Here is a 13,799-nt window from a genome sequence, read left to right as displayed (position 1 = left end):
ACGTCAATGCTGGCACCTTCCCAGGCCCCCAGAGCTCTGGGACGTCTGGTTTCCCCTGAGGGCCCCCTCTGCCCAGTGTCCCCAGGTCTCCAAGTAAGGCCACAGCCACACTCCGGTCCGAGGGTGGTGGGGCGCAGGCAGAGGAGGCTGCACAAAACCAGATGGCCGGGGGGGCCAGCAAAGGCAGCCCAAGCACCTCATCCTCTGGGGAGCCGGGGCGGGGCGGGGGAGGCGCCTCATCCTCCGGGGGGCCTGGCCCCCCAAGGAATGGAAGAACTCCAATGAGCTGACCACTGCTCTGTCGACCGGCCCCCAGGGAGTACTAGACAGCCCCCAACTTGAAAAGCTGTTTTTATTGAAGAATTTGGAGGAAGAGCTTCATAGTATAATAAAAATACTAAAGTTGAATGTTGTAAAAAAACGCCAGGGAGCAACATGGGTGGCCAACTGGGGCGTGGAGGGTTGGGCCCCCTTCAGAAGGGTCAGCCTGGATGGGGTGGGCGCTACGCCCAGTGGAAACAGAAGCCTCTAAGAAGGACAAGTGCTATGTGGGGGTCTTGGGTGGGGGTGGGAGGGGGCAGTAACAGTAGGACATAACGGGAAGGCGGGCCGCGAGCCATTCCTGTCTCTAAGATTTGGGCTGGGCCTCGGCAGCCCAGGGAGCGTGGCCTAAGTGCGGGACAGGGACAGGCCAGACCTGGGACCTGTTCCCGGAGATCTCCCTCTTCCCAGAGATCTCCCTGTTGGCTGGAGCACAACCTGGATGAAATAAATTAAGAAAACCCGCAGGGCCGCAGCTTCCGGACCAGCTCGCAGGTAGCTGCTCGAGAGAGTACACCACGTGGCGCAGGGGGGTGGGGTTGGCATGCCTCCGGCCCAGTCCAGGCCATGCCTGCCGCCTGGTCAGGCCGTGCCGCTGGCCGAGTAGGAGAACTGCGGGAAGTGGGGTCGGCGCTCGCTGTCTGCGCACTCCATGCTGTCATCTGCAGGGCAGAGCTGCTGCGTCAGGGCCCCTGCCTGCCTTCTGACCACGCCACCCCCACACGGGGTCCCATCTGAAGCCCATAACAGAGGCCCTGGTGGCTAAGCGTGGGGTGCTAAGTGGCCAGGCAGCAGGGTGCGGCCTCCCGCCTCCGTGAAAACAGCAGTGCTGTCTCACTGGGTCGCCGTGAGTGGGACTCAGGTCCATGGCCAAGGCAGCTGGGAGGACACTACACCAGCTGGGGAGGGGGTCCTCCCCCATTGCCCTGGGGAGGGGCAGCACGGGCCTGTTCCCTGCTGCCGCCCCGCCTCACCTTGATCTGGTGGGGTGATGGTGATCATCTGGGCCGTGAACTCCTCATCGAAATACCGGGTGTCCGTCTCTGACGTGACCTGGGGCTTGAAGGGCGGGCTGAGCTGGGAGGGCAGAGGGAAGGAGACAGAACTGAGGCGGTCCACTGGGCAGTGCCTCCTACAACCCGAGCCGAGCCTTCAGTGGGAGGACAGTGCAGGGTGGGTGCTCCCACTGGACAGTGTCCAGGCAGCACTGGAGTGGAGGAGGGTGTGCTGAGCCATCCTATGGCAGAGCTGGGGGGTAGGGGGGCCTGCACCTCAAGACAGCACCAGAGGGGGCTTTCTGGGGTGCTGAATGTTCTCATCAGCCCAGGGGTAAGATGGCTCAGCTGGGTTGCAGCAGCCCCTGCAGGTGGCAAGAGGTACTGCGCATCCCGGCTCTGCAAGACCCTACTAACGCAGGACAATGGGCAAGACTCCCTGGAAGCGGGCAAGAGATGGGAGCAAACAAGTGCTGGTGGGGTGGTCCCCAGCTCTACCTACAACATGCCCCCTCTTCCTGCCAGAATCTCAGCCTGGTCACAGGGGTCATTCATGCAAACAGGAGGGGCTGAATGGCATCTATAGGTTCCCCTACCCACAGGCCAGCAAGTGGGCCCAGGTGAATCTGTGCCTCTCCTGAAATATGGAGTGACACACATGCCAACTCAGGTGGCAAAACTAGGACAGAGGTCCCACAGCCTACAGAGAGGGTCTCCCAGCACAGGCTCTGTCACCATGGAGCTCATGGTACCCTGGGCTTGACCAGCTCCCCAAGACACCAAGGAACTGTACTGTCAAGGCTGAGCCAAGAGGTGTCCTGGGGCCTCTAAGGACCCATCCCTACTCATCCATGGATGGTGGAGATGGGACTCAGGAGCAAGGCCTCCTCCCTGAAAGTGCCGTCCCACTGGGAGCCTAGCTCCATGCCCCAGCCACTGATCCCTAAAATCCCCCAGCACCAGGGCATCCATCTGAGGGCAGAGAAGTTGGCTGAGTCCTGATCCAGGTCCCAGCCCTGCCACGTTCACAAACCACCTGCCAGAAAAGCCTTGCCCAGCCTGGACACAAGGGATAGATACTATGAAGTGCAGGGTGTGTAGAGGAAGCCCCTGAGACTGGCCCTGCAGGCGGTACCCCCAGAGACAGGCCTCTAGTCAACACCCCCAAAACAGGCCCTGAGGCGACGACACCGAGACAGACCCGGAGGTGACACCCAGTGACTGGCCCTGCAGGTGGCATGCCTCCTGCAAGACTGCTTCCAGCACAGGAGCCCGGCCGGTGGGAGGGGTCTGCGCTCAGGGATGGGGTGCCCGGCCGGTGGGAGGGGTCTGCGCTCAGGGCTGGGGGTGCCCGGCAGGCGCTCCTGTGTGAAGAGGCAGTGAAGTGGGGGTACAAGTGCAGGCCTGAGTGGCTGGAGCGGGTCTGGTGCTGCTGTTGGGTAAGCATTGGGCTGCTCCCTGCAAGGCTGGCATTTCAAACACACCAGCCTCTCCGCGGGAGAACGACGAGGTTGTCTGCTCCCTCAGACTGACAGCTTTGGGGAGCCAGTGCAGGCCGCTGTGAGCCAGGCCCGAGTCGCTGGCCATGCACCATGCGCTGGGTCAGTGCTCTGGCGAGTGGGGTGCCTGTGTGAGTGTGGGGCGGAGGGTGTGGTGGTGGCCAAGGGCACCTACCTTTTTCTCATACACGTCCTGCCACACAATGTTGGCGAAGAAGCGGTGCTGCATGATCTCCTTGGCATCCTCGGCGCCCCCACCGAGCCTAGAGGAAGCGAGGCCATGGGGACAGGCCCTGCAGGCGCCCCAACCCCCACCCTCAGCCCCTGCAGGCACTGTGGCCGCCTGAGTCCAGACACGGCCGGCCCTAGCTGGGACCCACCTCTGCTTGGGATCCTTCTTGAGCAGCCCCGAGAGTAAGGACTTGGCCTCGGGCCCGAGCGTGCGCGGGAAGCGGATCTCCTCCATGAGGATGAGCTCAAAGAGCTTCTCGTGGTCCTGGTTGTAGAAGGGCAGGCGGCCGCACACCATCTCGTACATGACCACGCCCAGCCCCCACCAGTCCACGGCGCGCCCGTAGTCGTTGTCCTCCAGCACCTGCGCGGAGAGGCCGTCAGGGCGCGCCCGCCCTCCGGGGGTGGAGCCAGCACAGGTGAGGGCAGTTCCACAGGAAGGGGACAAGGGTGGCAGGGGCGCTGTGCCCCACCCTCCATGGGGGCGGGACCCGGGACCCCGCACTCTCCCGCAGGGGTGGGGCGCACCTCGGGGGCCAGGTACTCCGGTGTGCCGCAGAAGGTCTTCATGGTGGCTCCGTCCGTGATGCCCTCCTTGCAGAGCCCAAAGTCCGTGATCTTGATGTGCCCGTCCTTGTCCAGCATGAGGTTCTCCAGCTGCCAGGACCACCGGTGAGCACGGGGCTGGTGTGCCCCCTCTGAGCCTGTCCCTGCCCTCTGTCCTGCCTGAGTCCCTGTCCCTCTTATGTCCCCTGACCTACCTTGAGGTTCCTTATCTACCTGTCTGTCCCCCCCACCTTGAGATCCCTGTCCACTTGTCCTCTGTCCCCTGGCCTGCCTGAGTCCCTGTCCACCTGTCCTCTGCCCACTGGCCCGCCCGCCTGAGTCCCTGTCCACCTGTCTTCCGTCACCCGCCCACCTTGAGGTCCCTGTAGACCACATTCTTCTCTGAGTGCAGGTAGTCTAGGGCTGAGACGATCTCCGCACCATAGAAGCGGGCCCGGTCCTCGGAGAAGACTCGCTCCCGAGACAGGTGGAAGAACAGCTGCAGGAGTGGGGGGCTCGGGTCAGCCCACCAGGGGACAGGGTGAGGACATCCCCATCATGGGTACGAACAGGGAGTCAGGTGCACCACACTGGGTATGTGGAAGTGGTCAGAGTATGCCGGCAGGGCTGCGAGGTCCCGGGGCAAATTCCCCAGCATCCCTGACACCGCCTGTAGGTGCCACTCTGGGGGACAGGGTGGAAGGCCCAAGCTCAGAGCAGGTCAAGCACTCCCGTGGGCATAGCACCCTACCTCGCCCCCATTGGCGTACTCCATGACGAAGCAGAGACGGTCATGTGTCTGGAAGGAGTACTTCAGGGCCTGGAAGGACAGCAGGGCTGGGACCACGGCCCGGGCAGCACAGAGCCTCGACGGGCAGTGGGGGGAGGGACATAGACCCCCGGGAGACTGGCTTCCCCAGGGGAGGGAGTGCAGGTGAGATGTGTCCTGCCCTCTCCCCCCAGTGGCTCCAGCTGGGGCTTGGTCCCTGAATACTAAGGGGTTTCCTCAGACACCTCTTGGGGGAGGTCCCTCGGGGATAGGACCCCTGCCCCCCACCCTTCTCCCTGCCCAGGCCGGCTCCAGGAACAGGGGTCCCTCACCGTCAGGAAGGGGTGCCTGGAGTTTTGAAGGACACGGTTTTCAGTGAGCGTGTGTGCCACCTCGTCCTGCAAGATAGGTAGGACTCGAGCCAGGGCCCCAACCACCCCGTCCCCCATCCCCCGTCCCGGTGCTGGCACCCCCACCTTGGCCACAATGACCTCCTTTTTCAGGATCTTCATGGCGTAGTAACGGCCGGTGGCCTTCTCCTTCACCAGAATCACCTTCCCAAAGGTGCCTTTGCCCAGGAGCTTCAGGTACTCAAACTCATTCATGGTCTGCGGCAGCAGGCGGACAGGGTCAGGGCTATCCCGAGCCACCAAGCAGGCTGGGGGCCGGGTGATGGGAACGGGGCTCTGGGAGAACGTGGGGCCTTCAGGTCTGGGCGAGAAGCTGGGTGGCCACTTGAGGTCTGCAGTGGATGTTGGTCAAGGCCGACCGGGAGGCGTCCAGAGCAAGCAGGGCCTGCAGGTGCCCTACATGAGGGACCAGGGATACCTCCATCCCCACAGCAAAGGGGACTAACAGGAGCCTGAGGGGACCGACTGGCCAGAAGGACCAGGGGACTTACCACACGGTGCTTGGGCCTGGCCAGGGACACCTCCATCTCCTCAGCCCCCAAGGTGTCGCTGGGTGAGCCTGACCGGAAATCCATCATCTCCTCCTCCTGCTTCTTGAGCCCATCTGCCACCGTCTGGATGGCCGTGGTCCACTCCTCCCTGAGGGCGACAGGTGACCCCAAGATGCCAGGGAGCTCACGGACCCTTGCCCTGCAGCACGCTCCCCCTCACAGCCCCCTTCTCCGTACCCCATCCTCACGGTGCCTGTGCTCAGTCTCCCCCCTTCAGCCTCCTCCTCATGGAGTTGTCCTCACAGCCTCTCCTCCCCACCTGCCCTCCCACGGCCCCCAGCAGCCCCCTCCCTCAGCCTTTCCCCTCACAGCCACCCCTAGTCGATCTGCCTTCCTGGTAGGCTCCCTCCCTGAGCCTCCTCTCCTCTCAGCCTCCCCGGCCCCCATGCTGGGCACCAACCGCTCCTCAGGGGTCTCCACGTGGAAGGTGCGCTCGATGACCGTGGTCCACTGCAGGCAGCGGATGATGAAGGTGTTGGGCCTGGGCCGCTCTGTCTTCATCAGCTGGCATTCTGGGGGTGCCACGCAACTGAGCTCCTGTCCCAACGCCCCGCTTCAGGGGCTCAGCCCACCTGCCACCTGCCCGGGGCCCTCACGTCCTGGCTCTGCAGATATTGGCCCCTGGGCTGCGGCCACCCGCCCCCGACCTCCTGGCAGCTCCTCTCACACAAGGCCAGTCTCACTGGGCAGGACAAGAGTGGTTCTGATGGAAGGAGCCAGAACCGCCCCAGCACACAGCCCTGCGCCCGCTTCCCCCTCCCGGCAGGCCTCACGTGAGGTCAGACTTCAAGGAAGGGACCAGGACCAGGCCCTGGCCCCCAAGACCCACAGCCATGAGGGTAGAGCTGGCCTGAATGTGCCCCAGATGCCCCCCTCAACTAGAGCACCCTGGGCATGGAGTCACTCACGAGCCACGGAGAAGTTGTTGAGGGGGGCCTCCCGCTGGTCCACATCCTGTGGTCGCTCCTTATAGCCAATGAACGTGCCGTCATTCTTAAGCAGGAAGTACCGAGGCCGCCACGTCTTGATGTACTCTCCTGGGGTAATGTGGCCGTGAGGGGGAGCCCACACAGGCGTGTCCCTCCCACCCGCCCGGCCACCATCGACAGCCACTAGCAGAAATGCCCAAAACCCAAGCCCACGGAACTGCAGGACTATCGCATCCCCGTGGAAGGGCACAGGTGGACGAGGCCACCCAGCCAGCACTCTACTGGCTGTGCTGGGAGGCCTAGAACTGCCCTGGCCCTAAAGCCAGCGCCCCCCCCCCCCCCCCCCCCCCCCCCGGATAAAAGAGCGCAGTGCCAGCCTTGGCTATGGACCCTGTGCCACCTTGAAGGTCGGGGCTCACCCAGTGGACAGATGGACTCGGGGATGTGACTGTGCTGGGCACCGGGATGCAGCCTGCATTGTACATGAGCCCTGAGCCCCACCCTGATCCCACCTGGGAAGCTAGGTGGGGAGAGAGGTGGGCGAGGGCCAAGGGCCAGTGGCCACCTGCTCGGCAGCCTGGGGGCTGCGAGGCCCGCCCCTTGGGCTCCCAGCTCCGAAGGAAAGTTTCCCGGGAGGTCTGCAACCTCAGCGCAAACAGCGCCCACGCTCCAGGATGCGAGCAGCTGTCCTCGGCGGTGTCCCCGCCACCGTCATTTTTCATACTGACACCGGGAGAAACGTCCCATTTACATTTTGCCGAGCTAGGAGTTTGAGCAACAGGGAACCTGTCATTAGGAGGCAGCTCCATGTGTGAGAAGGGTGAGGGTCCCGGCGGGCAGCAACCCACCCCCTGCCCTCCCTAATGCAGAGGGCACACCAGGTCCACAGCATGGACCAGGGAACCTGTCATTAGGAGGCAGCTCCATGGAGCCACTGACCAAGGGGGTGGGAAGGGTGAGGGTCAATGCAGAGGGCACACCAGGTCCACAGGGTGGACAAGGGAACAAAGGCAGCTGCCCCGCTCCATACTCAGGATCTCTGTACCATCCCTCCCAGGCTGTGGGAGAGGGGAGCAGGCGGAGTGCTCCCCTCTAGGCTCCACCCCCACCGGACCCACAGCCCGTGGGGCCAGGAACCCACCAGGATGGATATGACTGAAGCCACTTGACCCGGGACCACCATCCTCAAAAGCCCCCAGCCCAGCCCCCCGACGGCTTGCTCCACAGGGTGCCTGGGGGTGGGCTCAGCCAATGGAGCAGCGGGGGCACTGACACACAGTGTGTTGCCTTCAGCAATGCTGGCTGGGGGCTGCAGGGCCCCTGTCCCCTTCTCCATGGTCACCACCACAAGGCGTAGACATCAAGGCCTGTGGATGCCACAGCACGCAGGCAGGGGCCCTGAGCCCCCCACAGCTGCCCACTCAGCCACAGGTCCCCACCACTGCTGCCCTCTTGGTCACAGGCCACCCCACAGTTGCCCCTTGGCCCTAGCCCTGCCACGGCTGCCTCCCTCAACCGCATGCCCCCCACCCCACAGCTGCGGCTCTGGGTGGGAGTAAGCTGAATGCTCTGTTGGGGGGGTACCCCCCGCTGCCACCCACCACCCTGCACTCCCACCCGCCTGGCACCAGTCTGGAGCTGTCCGCCTGATGGAGTACCCCCCCTGCCACCCACCACCCTGCACTCCCACCCGCCTGGCACCAGTCTGGAGCTGTCCGCCTGATGGAGTATCCCCCCTGCCACAGCTGCCGCTCCCCCGGATGCTAAGTGCGTGAAGGCAATGAGCTGCCGCCACGCCAAAAATCCATCTCGGTTCACCAACTGCTGCACCCACAGAGCCCGCACGTGGCACGCCCACCCGGGGCCGTGCCCACCGTGCCTGGATGCATACCCTGGCCAGCTCCCCCCACTGCCCTGAAGTCACCTCCACCTGCTGGGGTCTCACAAACTCTACTCTGGGGGGCAAGGGCTCGTCCTGGGTCAGGACCTCTTCTCTCAATGGCCCCCAGACCCCTGGAGATATGGAAGCAGGGTCAAGTCCATGCGGCCACATGGGACAGTCCCACAACCGAGGTCAGGGATCAGATGCACGTGTCCCCGGGCCTTCTGGCTCCAGTTGCAGAAGCCCTACCAGGCTTCTGCACTCATTGCCCACCTGCAGTCCCTGTGATGTGACCTCATGCTCCCATCCACACAGGGAGAGAGCTGGACAGCAGGGTGAGCAGGACAACCAGGCTGCCCTTCCCTGCTGTCAGGCTCTGGCCCTGCTGTGCCCCTGGGGCAGGGGCCAGGGGCCAGGCATACATCACTGCCTCTCTGGGCCACACAAGCTGGGAGCAAGCCCCCACAGGCAACAGGGGCTGTGCTGGAAACTGAAGCTCTGACCTGCCATCCCCAACAGGCCCTGGTGGCCCTCCTGTCCTCAGTCCCTGGAGGGCCCCTAGCCTAGTGTATGGCACAGGGTCAGAGTCTAGCTATGGGGTACCTGGGTGGTGGGGGTGGAGCAGTCACCTTCCCTGCTGGCCACACAGTCACCATCACCAAACTCTGCTGATTGTGGCTCGCCTTGGCTTGGGCAGAAGGCCAAGGAGGAGCCAGTGTCCAACCTGGGCCAGTGGCCACCGAGCCGGGCACCCCGGGGCACCCTGTCACTATGTCACCAAGGCTCTGTAAGCACGTGCAGCTGTGTCCCCCAGCAAGACTCCAGCCCACTGCTGGAACAGTGTGGTGGCCAATGGTCCAGGGTCAGTGTCCACCAGTGAGCAGACAGGAGAGCTAGCGGGCTGCCCAAGGCTCCAGGAAGGGAGGCCTGGCTGTGGCAGCACAAGGAGGTTGGAGGCATGAACAGCTGAGGTGAGGGGTGGCCACCTGCCCCAGGGCCCACTGTGGGAGGGGCACCGCCCAGCAGCCTCCCCGCAGAGACTGGGTTCAGAGTGGCACAGCCGGGCTGCGGTGAAACTGCTGGATCAACACTTTGCCGCAGTGGCAGCGGTGGCGGCTGGCACGGGGCCAGGCGCGGCGAGCTGTTTCTCCACAGCAAGATGAGCGCAGCAGGCCCGGGCGCAGGCGCCAGCTGCCGGCGGCCACGCGAGCTCCCCGTCGTCCCACATCCATCGCGACGACAGCTGCCCACCGCGCTCACCCTCCCAGCCCCTGAGCCACAGCCCTGCTGCTGACAGGCCCTCGGCGACCGCCCGCTGCGGCCACCTCTAGGACGGTCCACACCGCAGCACGGCCCTCATCTCCCGGTAGGGGAGGGCATCCTGGAAGCCCGGACCTGAGGGCTAGGGACACTGCTCTGTGGGAGGACACGCCGACAGCTCGCTCCTTCCTTCCTTCCTTGGGGCTGCCTGGCCACGTGGGTGATGCGGGGTCAGGCAGGAGTGGTCCCCCTCGGAGGAGGGCAAGGCGCCTTGAAGGTCAAGGACGGGCAGGGTCCAGGTTCTGCCCCAGCTCAGCACTGTCCTTGGCACTGCTGTCCCGTGTCCACTTGGACCCAGAAGAGGGCACACGGGCATCCTCAAGGGGCTACCTTCCCTCCCCTGGGCCGTGGCCCCAGCCCAGCCCTAGTGACAGCAGCTGCAGACCACCTCTGCTAGAGGCCACCACACCTGGCCCCTCTGCTCACTCCAGTGACCCCTGGCCCGACCCTGCCTCCCCCATCCCCAAATCGCCCCACACTCAGAAGCCGCCTTCCCGCTGCCTCCAGAGCTGACTCCAACCCCGCCCCCGCCCCCCAAGGTCACATCCTCATGAAGGGCAGTGTCCCCATCACCTGCCTGCGGGTCCTCCGGTCCCCACACACATGTCCTCCATCTGGTGTGTCTGGGCACACCAGTCTATTACTGCAGGGGGGCATGGGCAGGGGAGGGGCTGCTCTACAGACCAGGTGGGGGCAGTGAAAGCCCCCACCGAGAGGCCCTGTGCACACCTGAGATGAATCCTATGCCCAAGGGCCCTGTCTGGGTCACCAGTTCCCTCCACCAGGATGGGCTGGGGGGCGGGGAGGTTGGTCACACCTCTTGCCCTCAGCCAAGACGCCACAGACCAAACCAAGAGGTAGCCCCACTGCAGACCCCAGTGAGGGAAGACCACCAGCTCCACCCAGCCTGGACCATGGCTGGTGCCCTGCAAGCTGGCAGGGTCATGGGGCCCGAGTCTCCCCTACCTCCACGACCCACAGGCTCGAAGGAGACCCTGCAGGAATGATGGCGTGTCCTGGCAGGGAGGGATCGAGGCCCCTCTCACAGGCCACAGTGCTGCACATGGTGGTTCCTAGCAAGCATGGGGAGGGGAGGACGAGGGTCCAGGCTCTGCTGCCCCTGGCACACCTCCCTGTGGCCTCTCATCCACCAGTGCTACTGTCCACAGTCCCGAGGGTGGGGCTGCAGGTCCAGCGTCAGAGGGTGATGGCCACCACGTCCCCAGCCAGCTCAGTCCTCAGGGCCTGCTCACTCAGCAGCAGCTTGTGATGGGAGGTGGGCTGCCAGTGCAGGGTGGGCCTTCTCAGCCCACCAGCCCTTCTTTCTCCACCTGCCCCAGGCCACTGGGGCTGCCCCCTGGGCCTGGGCTTCACAGCCGTCCACCCAGGGCTGCCCACCGGGTCTGGCCATTCACAGAGGTCCACCCAACACCAGGCTGCCCAGCCGCCCCCTTCCTTGAGACCTGCACTAGAGCCCAGTCCTTCCCCGAGCACGCTGCCCCAGGGAGAAGGGGAGCTGAGGGCTCCACCCCACCGCCAGAGGGCAGAGAACCAGTGTGGCCCCCACCCCCCAGGTCAGGGGTTAGAGCTTCCTCTTTCGTTCTTGGTTATGAAGGGAGAGTTCGCCCTGCCAACAAGACCATGAGCCGGCTCCACCCCCACGAGGGCACTGTCTACACACACGGGAAGACTGTGTTCCGTGGGGACCCATGTATGTGTGGGAAGGACCCGTGCACACGTGTGGGGAGACCATGCACACATGGGCGGACCTGTGAATGTGTGGTGGACCCCTGCATAGGGGACACACGTATATGTAGGAGGAACCCATGCGGGTATGGAGGCCCACGTATACATGTAGAGAATCCACATACGCTCGGGAGCCTTGTACTTGTGGAGGGACCTACGTACACACGCAGAGGCCCCAAACACACTGGGGCCTTACACATGTGGGGGGGGACTGTGGACATTATGTGGAGGAACCTCTGTATGTGGAGGGGCACATGTGAGCAGCCCATGGACATGGGGGGACCACATACAGCTTCTCCTGGGGCAGCCTGAAATTTAACAGTAAGCCCAGACTGTATGTGCAAGGGGACCCATGTACACACGTGGGGGAGCTTGCTCTGAGGGCTGGCTCAGGTCCTGCCCTGCAGGCTGCGCACACCCGTCTTCAGGGTGGACTGTAGCCGGCATCAGCATGGACTCAGAAGCTTCTAGAACGGCTCACAGGGCAGGAAGCAGCAGGAGGCCACCCCACTCTGCTCAGCCCTGGCAGGCGCAGACCCACCCTGGGGCACACAGGGGCACAGCAACTGGCTCCTTCCAGGTGGTGACACCAGCCATCTAATCTGCACAAAGCATTGCAGGACCCCAACTCGGCCTACTTGCCCCCCAAAGAAAGCAGCCTCAACATATCTTCACCCAATTCTTCATCCCTCTCACTGTCCCCTGTCTGGCAACCACTGCGCCCCACCAGGACACCAACATCCCCTCTGTTGTGCCCCAGATCAGCACACAGCAGGTGCCTGGCACCTGTGGGCCAGGTGAACCAACAGACAGAGAGAGGGACGTGGAGAAAGAGGTGATCAGGTGAGCTGGGGGCCCGGGTGGGTGATGGGGTGCGGGGCACTGTCAGGCCTGCACAGGTGGTTAGCACTGCCCGGCACCCCACACATGGCCTGGCCTTATTCAGTGTTGCCCTCTCCCCTGAACCAGCGCAGGTGGCAGAGCACCTGCTCAGGCCACCCCCCGACAGCCCTGTGTCTATCTGCACTCTGAGGGGCCCGAGGAGACCCTGGAGAGGTAGGAACAGGGCTTCAACAGAGCTCTCTGGACACTGTGGGCAGGGCAAGCACCAGCTACAGCACCACCACTCCAGAGGGCACACTCCTGCCGAGCCAGCTGGGGCTGAGCCTCCGGGCAGCAGAGCCCACTGTCCCAGGGGCAGCACGCGATCTAACAGTCAGTCGACAAAGGCACCAAAGACCAAGAGGTGCAGGGGTTACAGCTGGCAGCATGCTGGCTGGGAGCAGGGACTCCCCGCCACTAGCCAGGACTGCAGGTCAGGCAGGGGGCTCTAGAGGGTGAGGGGAGCGGTACAGGAGGCAGGCAGGTGCAAGAAGAGGCAGGCGCAAGGCACCCTTGTATGCAGCTCTGCAGCCACCTCACCTCGCCCTGGGAGCCTGGGGTGCGGCCTCCCTGCAGTGGCCCCTTCACCTGCTCACGGCACCCTTGGCCTCTGACACCATCTCAGCCAACCAACCCAGCACCCACAGCTCCTCTGGCCAGTTCTGCTGAGGAACTCCTATGCATCCCACAAAACCCTGTGTCTCCCAACACCTGCTTCTCCATCTGTCTTGGGGGTGGGGGGGGGTGTCTCCTGCAGAGCACTTGGAGGAAGTGGAGAGGAAGGGGATCCTTTGGGGCACCAGGACACTGGACCCCAACCTAGATGGACAGACTAGCCAGTCCACCTTGCTAGCACCTACCCTTCCAATGAGAGAAGCAGGGCGGAGGACAAGTCTAGACTCCAGCTCCCACTGCCCAGATCCCTGTCAGGCTCCTGACCTGTGCCTCAGGTCCACTTGGAAAAGCAGAGAAGAGGAAAGGGGAGGAGGGGAGCACAAGGCTCGGCCCGTGGGCAATTCCAGCATCTTCCCCCAGGCCCAGAGCAATGGCTGAGCTGAGCCAGGCAACCCTGCCCTCAAGAGCCCTGGGCAGTGCCCTGGGCAGCTGCCTGCCGGCCTTGGAACGTCCGAGTCCTCACTGCCTTCCAGGAACGACGGGAGGAAGCTGGCAGGCTCTCCTGCCCTGCGCCTCAGCCAGGCGGCCACTCAGGGGCTGGCCAGCCCAGCCACACAGCCCCCACAGGGGGTGTCTGGGGCTCCCAGCAGGCCTGACTGGGGCAGCACACCTGGGCCCCCAGGCATCCCTTGCCGCCCTGGTGGGCCCCCTCCCAGGACACTGACCTCGCTTGTGCAACCAACCCTCCTTCACAATGGTCACGTCGTTCATGGTGCCGGGCTCTGCTGGGCTGTCCCTCCGCTCCAGCTCCTAGGGCAGGGTCTCCCGAGCCGGCTGCTGTCCACAGCCGCTGTGAGAAGCAAAGGGCGTCCATGAGGCCCAGCCCAGATGGCCCACCCACCATCCCTGTGACCTCATGACCAGCTCACGTCTTGCCTGCCCACCAGCGGGAACCACCCTTCATGTCCCTGAGATGTCCCACCCACCCCCATTCCCCATCTCTCCCCCAAAGGCCAGCAGGCTTACTGGTCTCCCTGACTCTCCCACCTGGCTGAGCCCCTTCTTCAAGGTGGCCCTTCGAAGACGGCCCACCCATAAACACC

At 64.1% G+C, this 13,799-nt stretch overlaps 1 protein-coding gene across 1 annotated transcript; it reads right to left on the bottom strand.

The window, feature by feature from the left end:
- Nucleotides 1–334: 334 nt before the first annotated feature.
- Nucleotides 335–13,541, bottom strand: AKT1 (AKT serine/threonine kinase 1). The gene is made up of 13 exons (XM_004698826.2): nucleotides 13,422–13,541; nucleotides 6,231–6,359; nucleotides 5,723–5,834; nucleotides 5,263–5,410; nucleotides 4,838–4,969; nucleotides 4,694–4,759; nucleotides 4,344–4,412; nucleotides 3,966–4,091; nucleotides 3,575–3,703; nucleotides 3,196–3,410; nucleotides 2,991–3,078; nucleotides 1,296–1,398; nucleotides 335–983 (listed from the first exon to the last, which is right to left on the bottom strand). The coding sequence occupies exons 1-13, from the start codon at nucleotides 13,465–13,467 to the stop codon at nucleotides 904–906; spliced, it is 1,443 nt and encodes a 480-aa protein (XP_004698883.1). The 5' UTR covers nucleotides 13,468–13,541; the 3' UTR covers nucleotides 335–903.
- Between the last annotated feature and the right edge of the window lie 258 nt (nucleotides 13,542–13,799).

This window comes from Echinops telfairi, unplaced genomic scaffold, assembly GCF_000313985.2.
Source record: "Echinops telfairi isolate 266 unplaced genomic scaffold, ASM31398v2 ScPeMD7_18;HRSCAF=68, whole genome shotgun sequence".
In the NCBI taxonomy this organism is placed as follows: Eukaryota; Metazoa; Chordata; class Mammalia; order Afrosoricida; family Tenrecidae; genus Echinops; species Echinops telfairi.
This window is presented reverse-complemented; position numbering and strand designations above follow the sequence as displayed.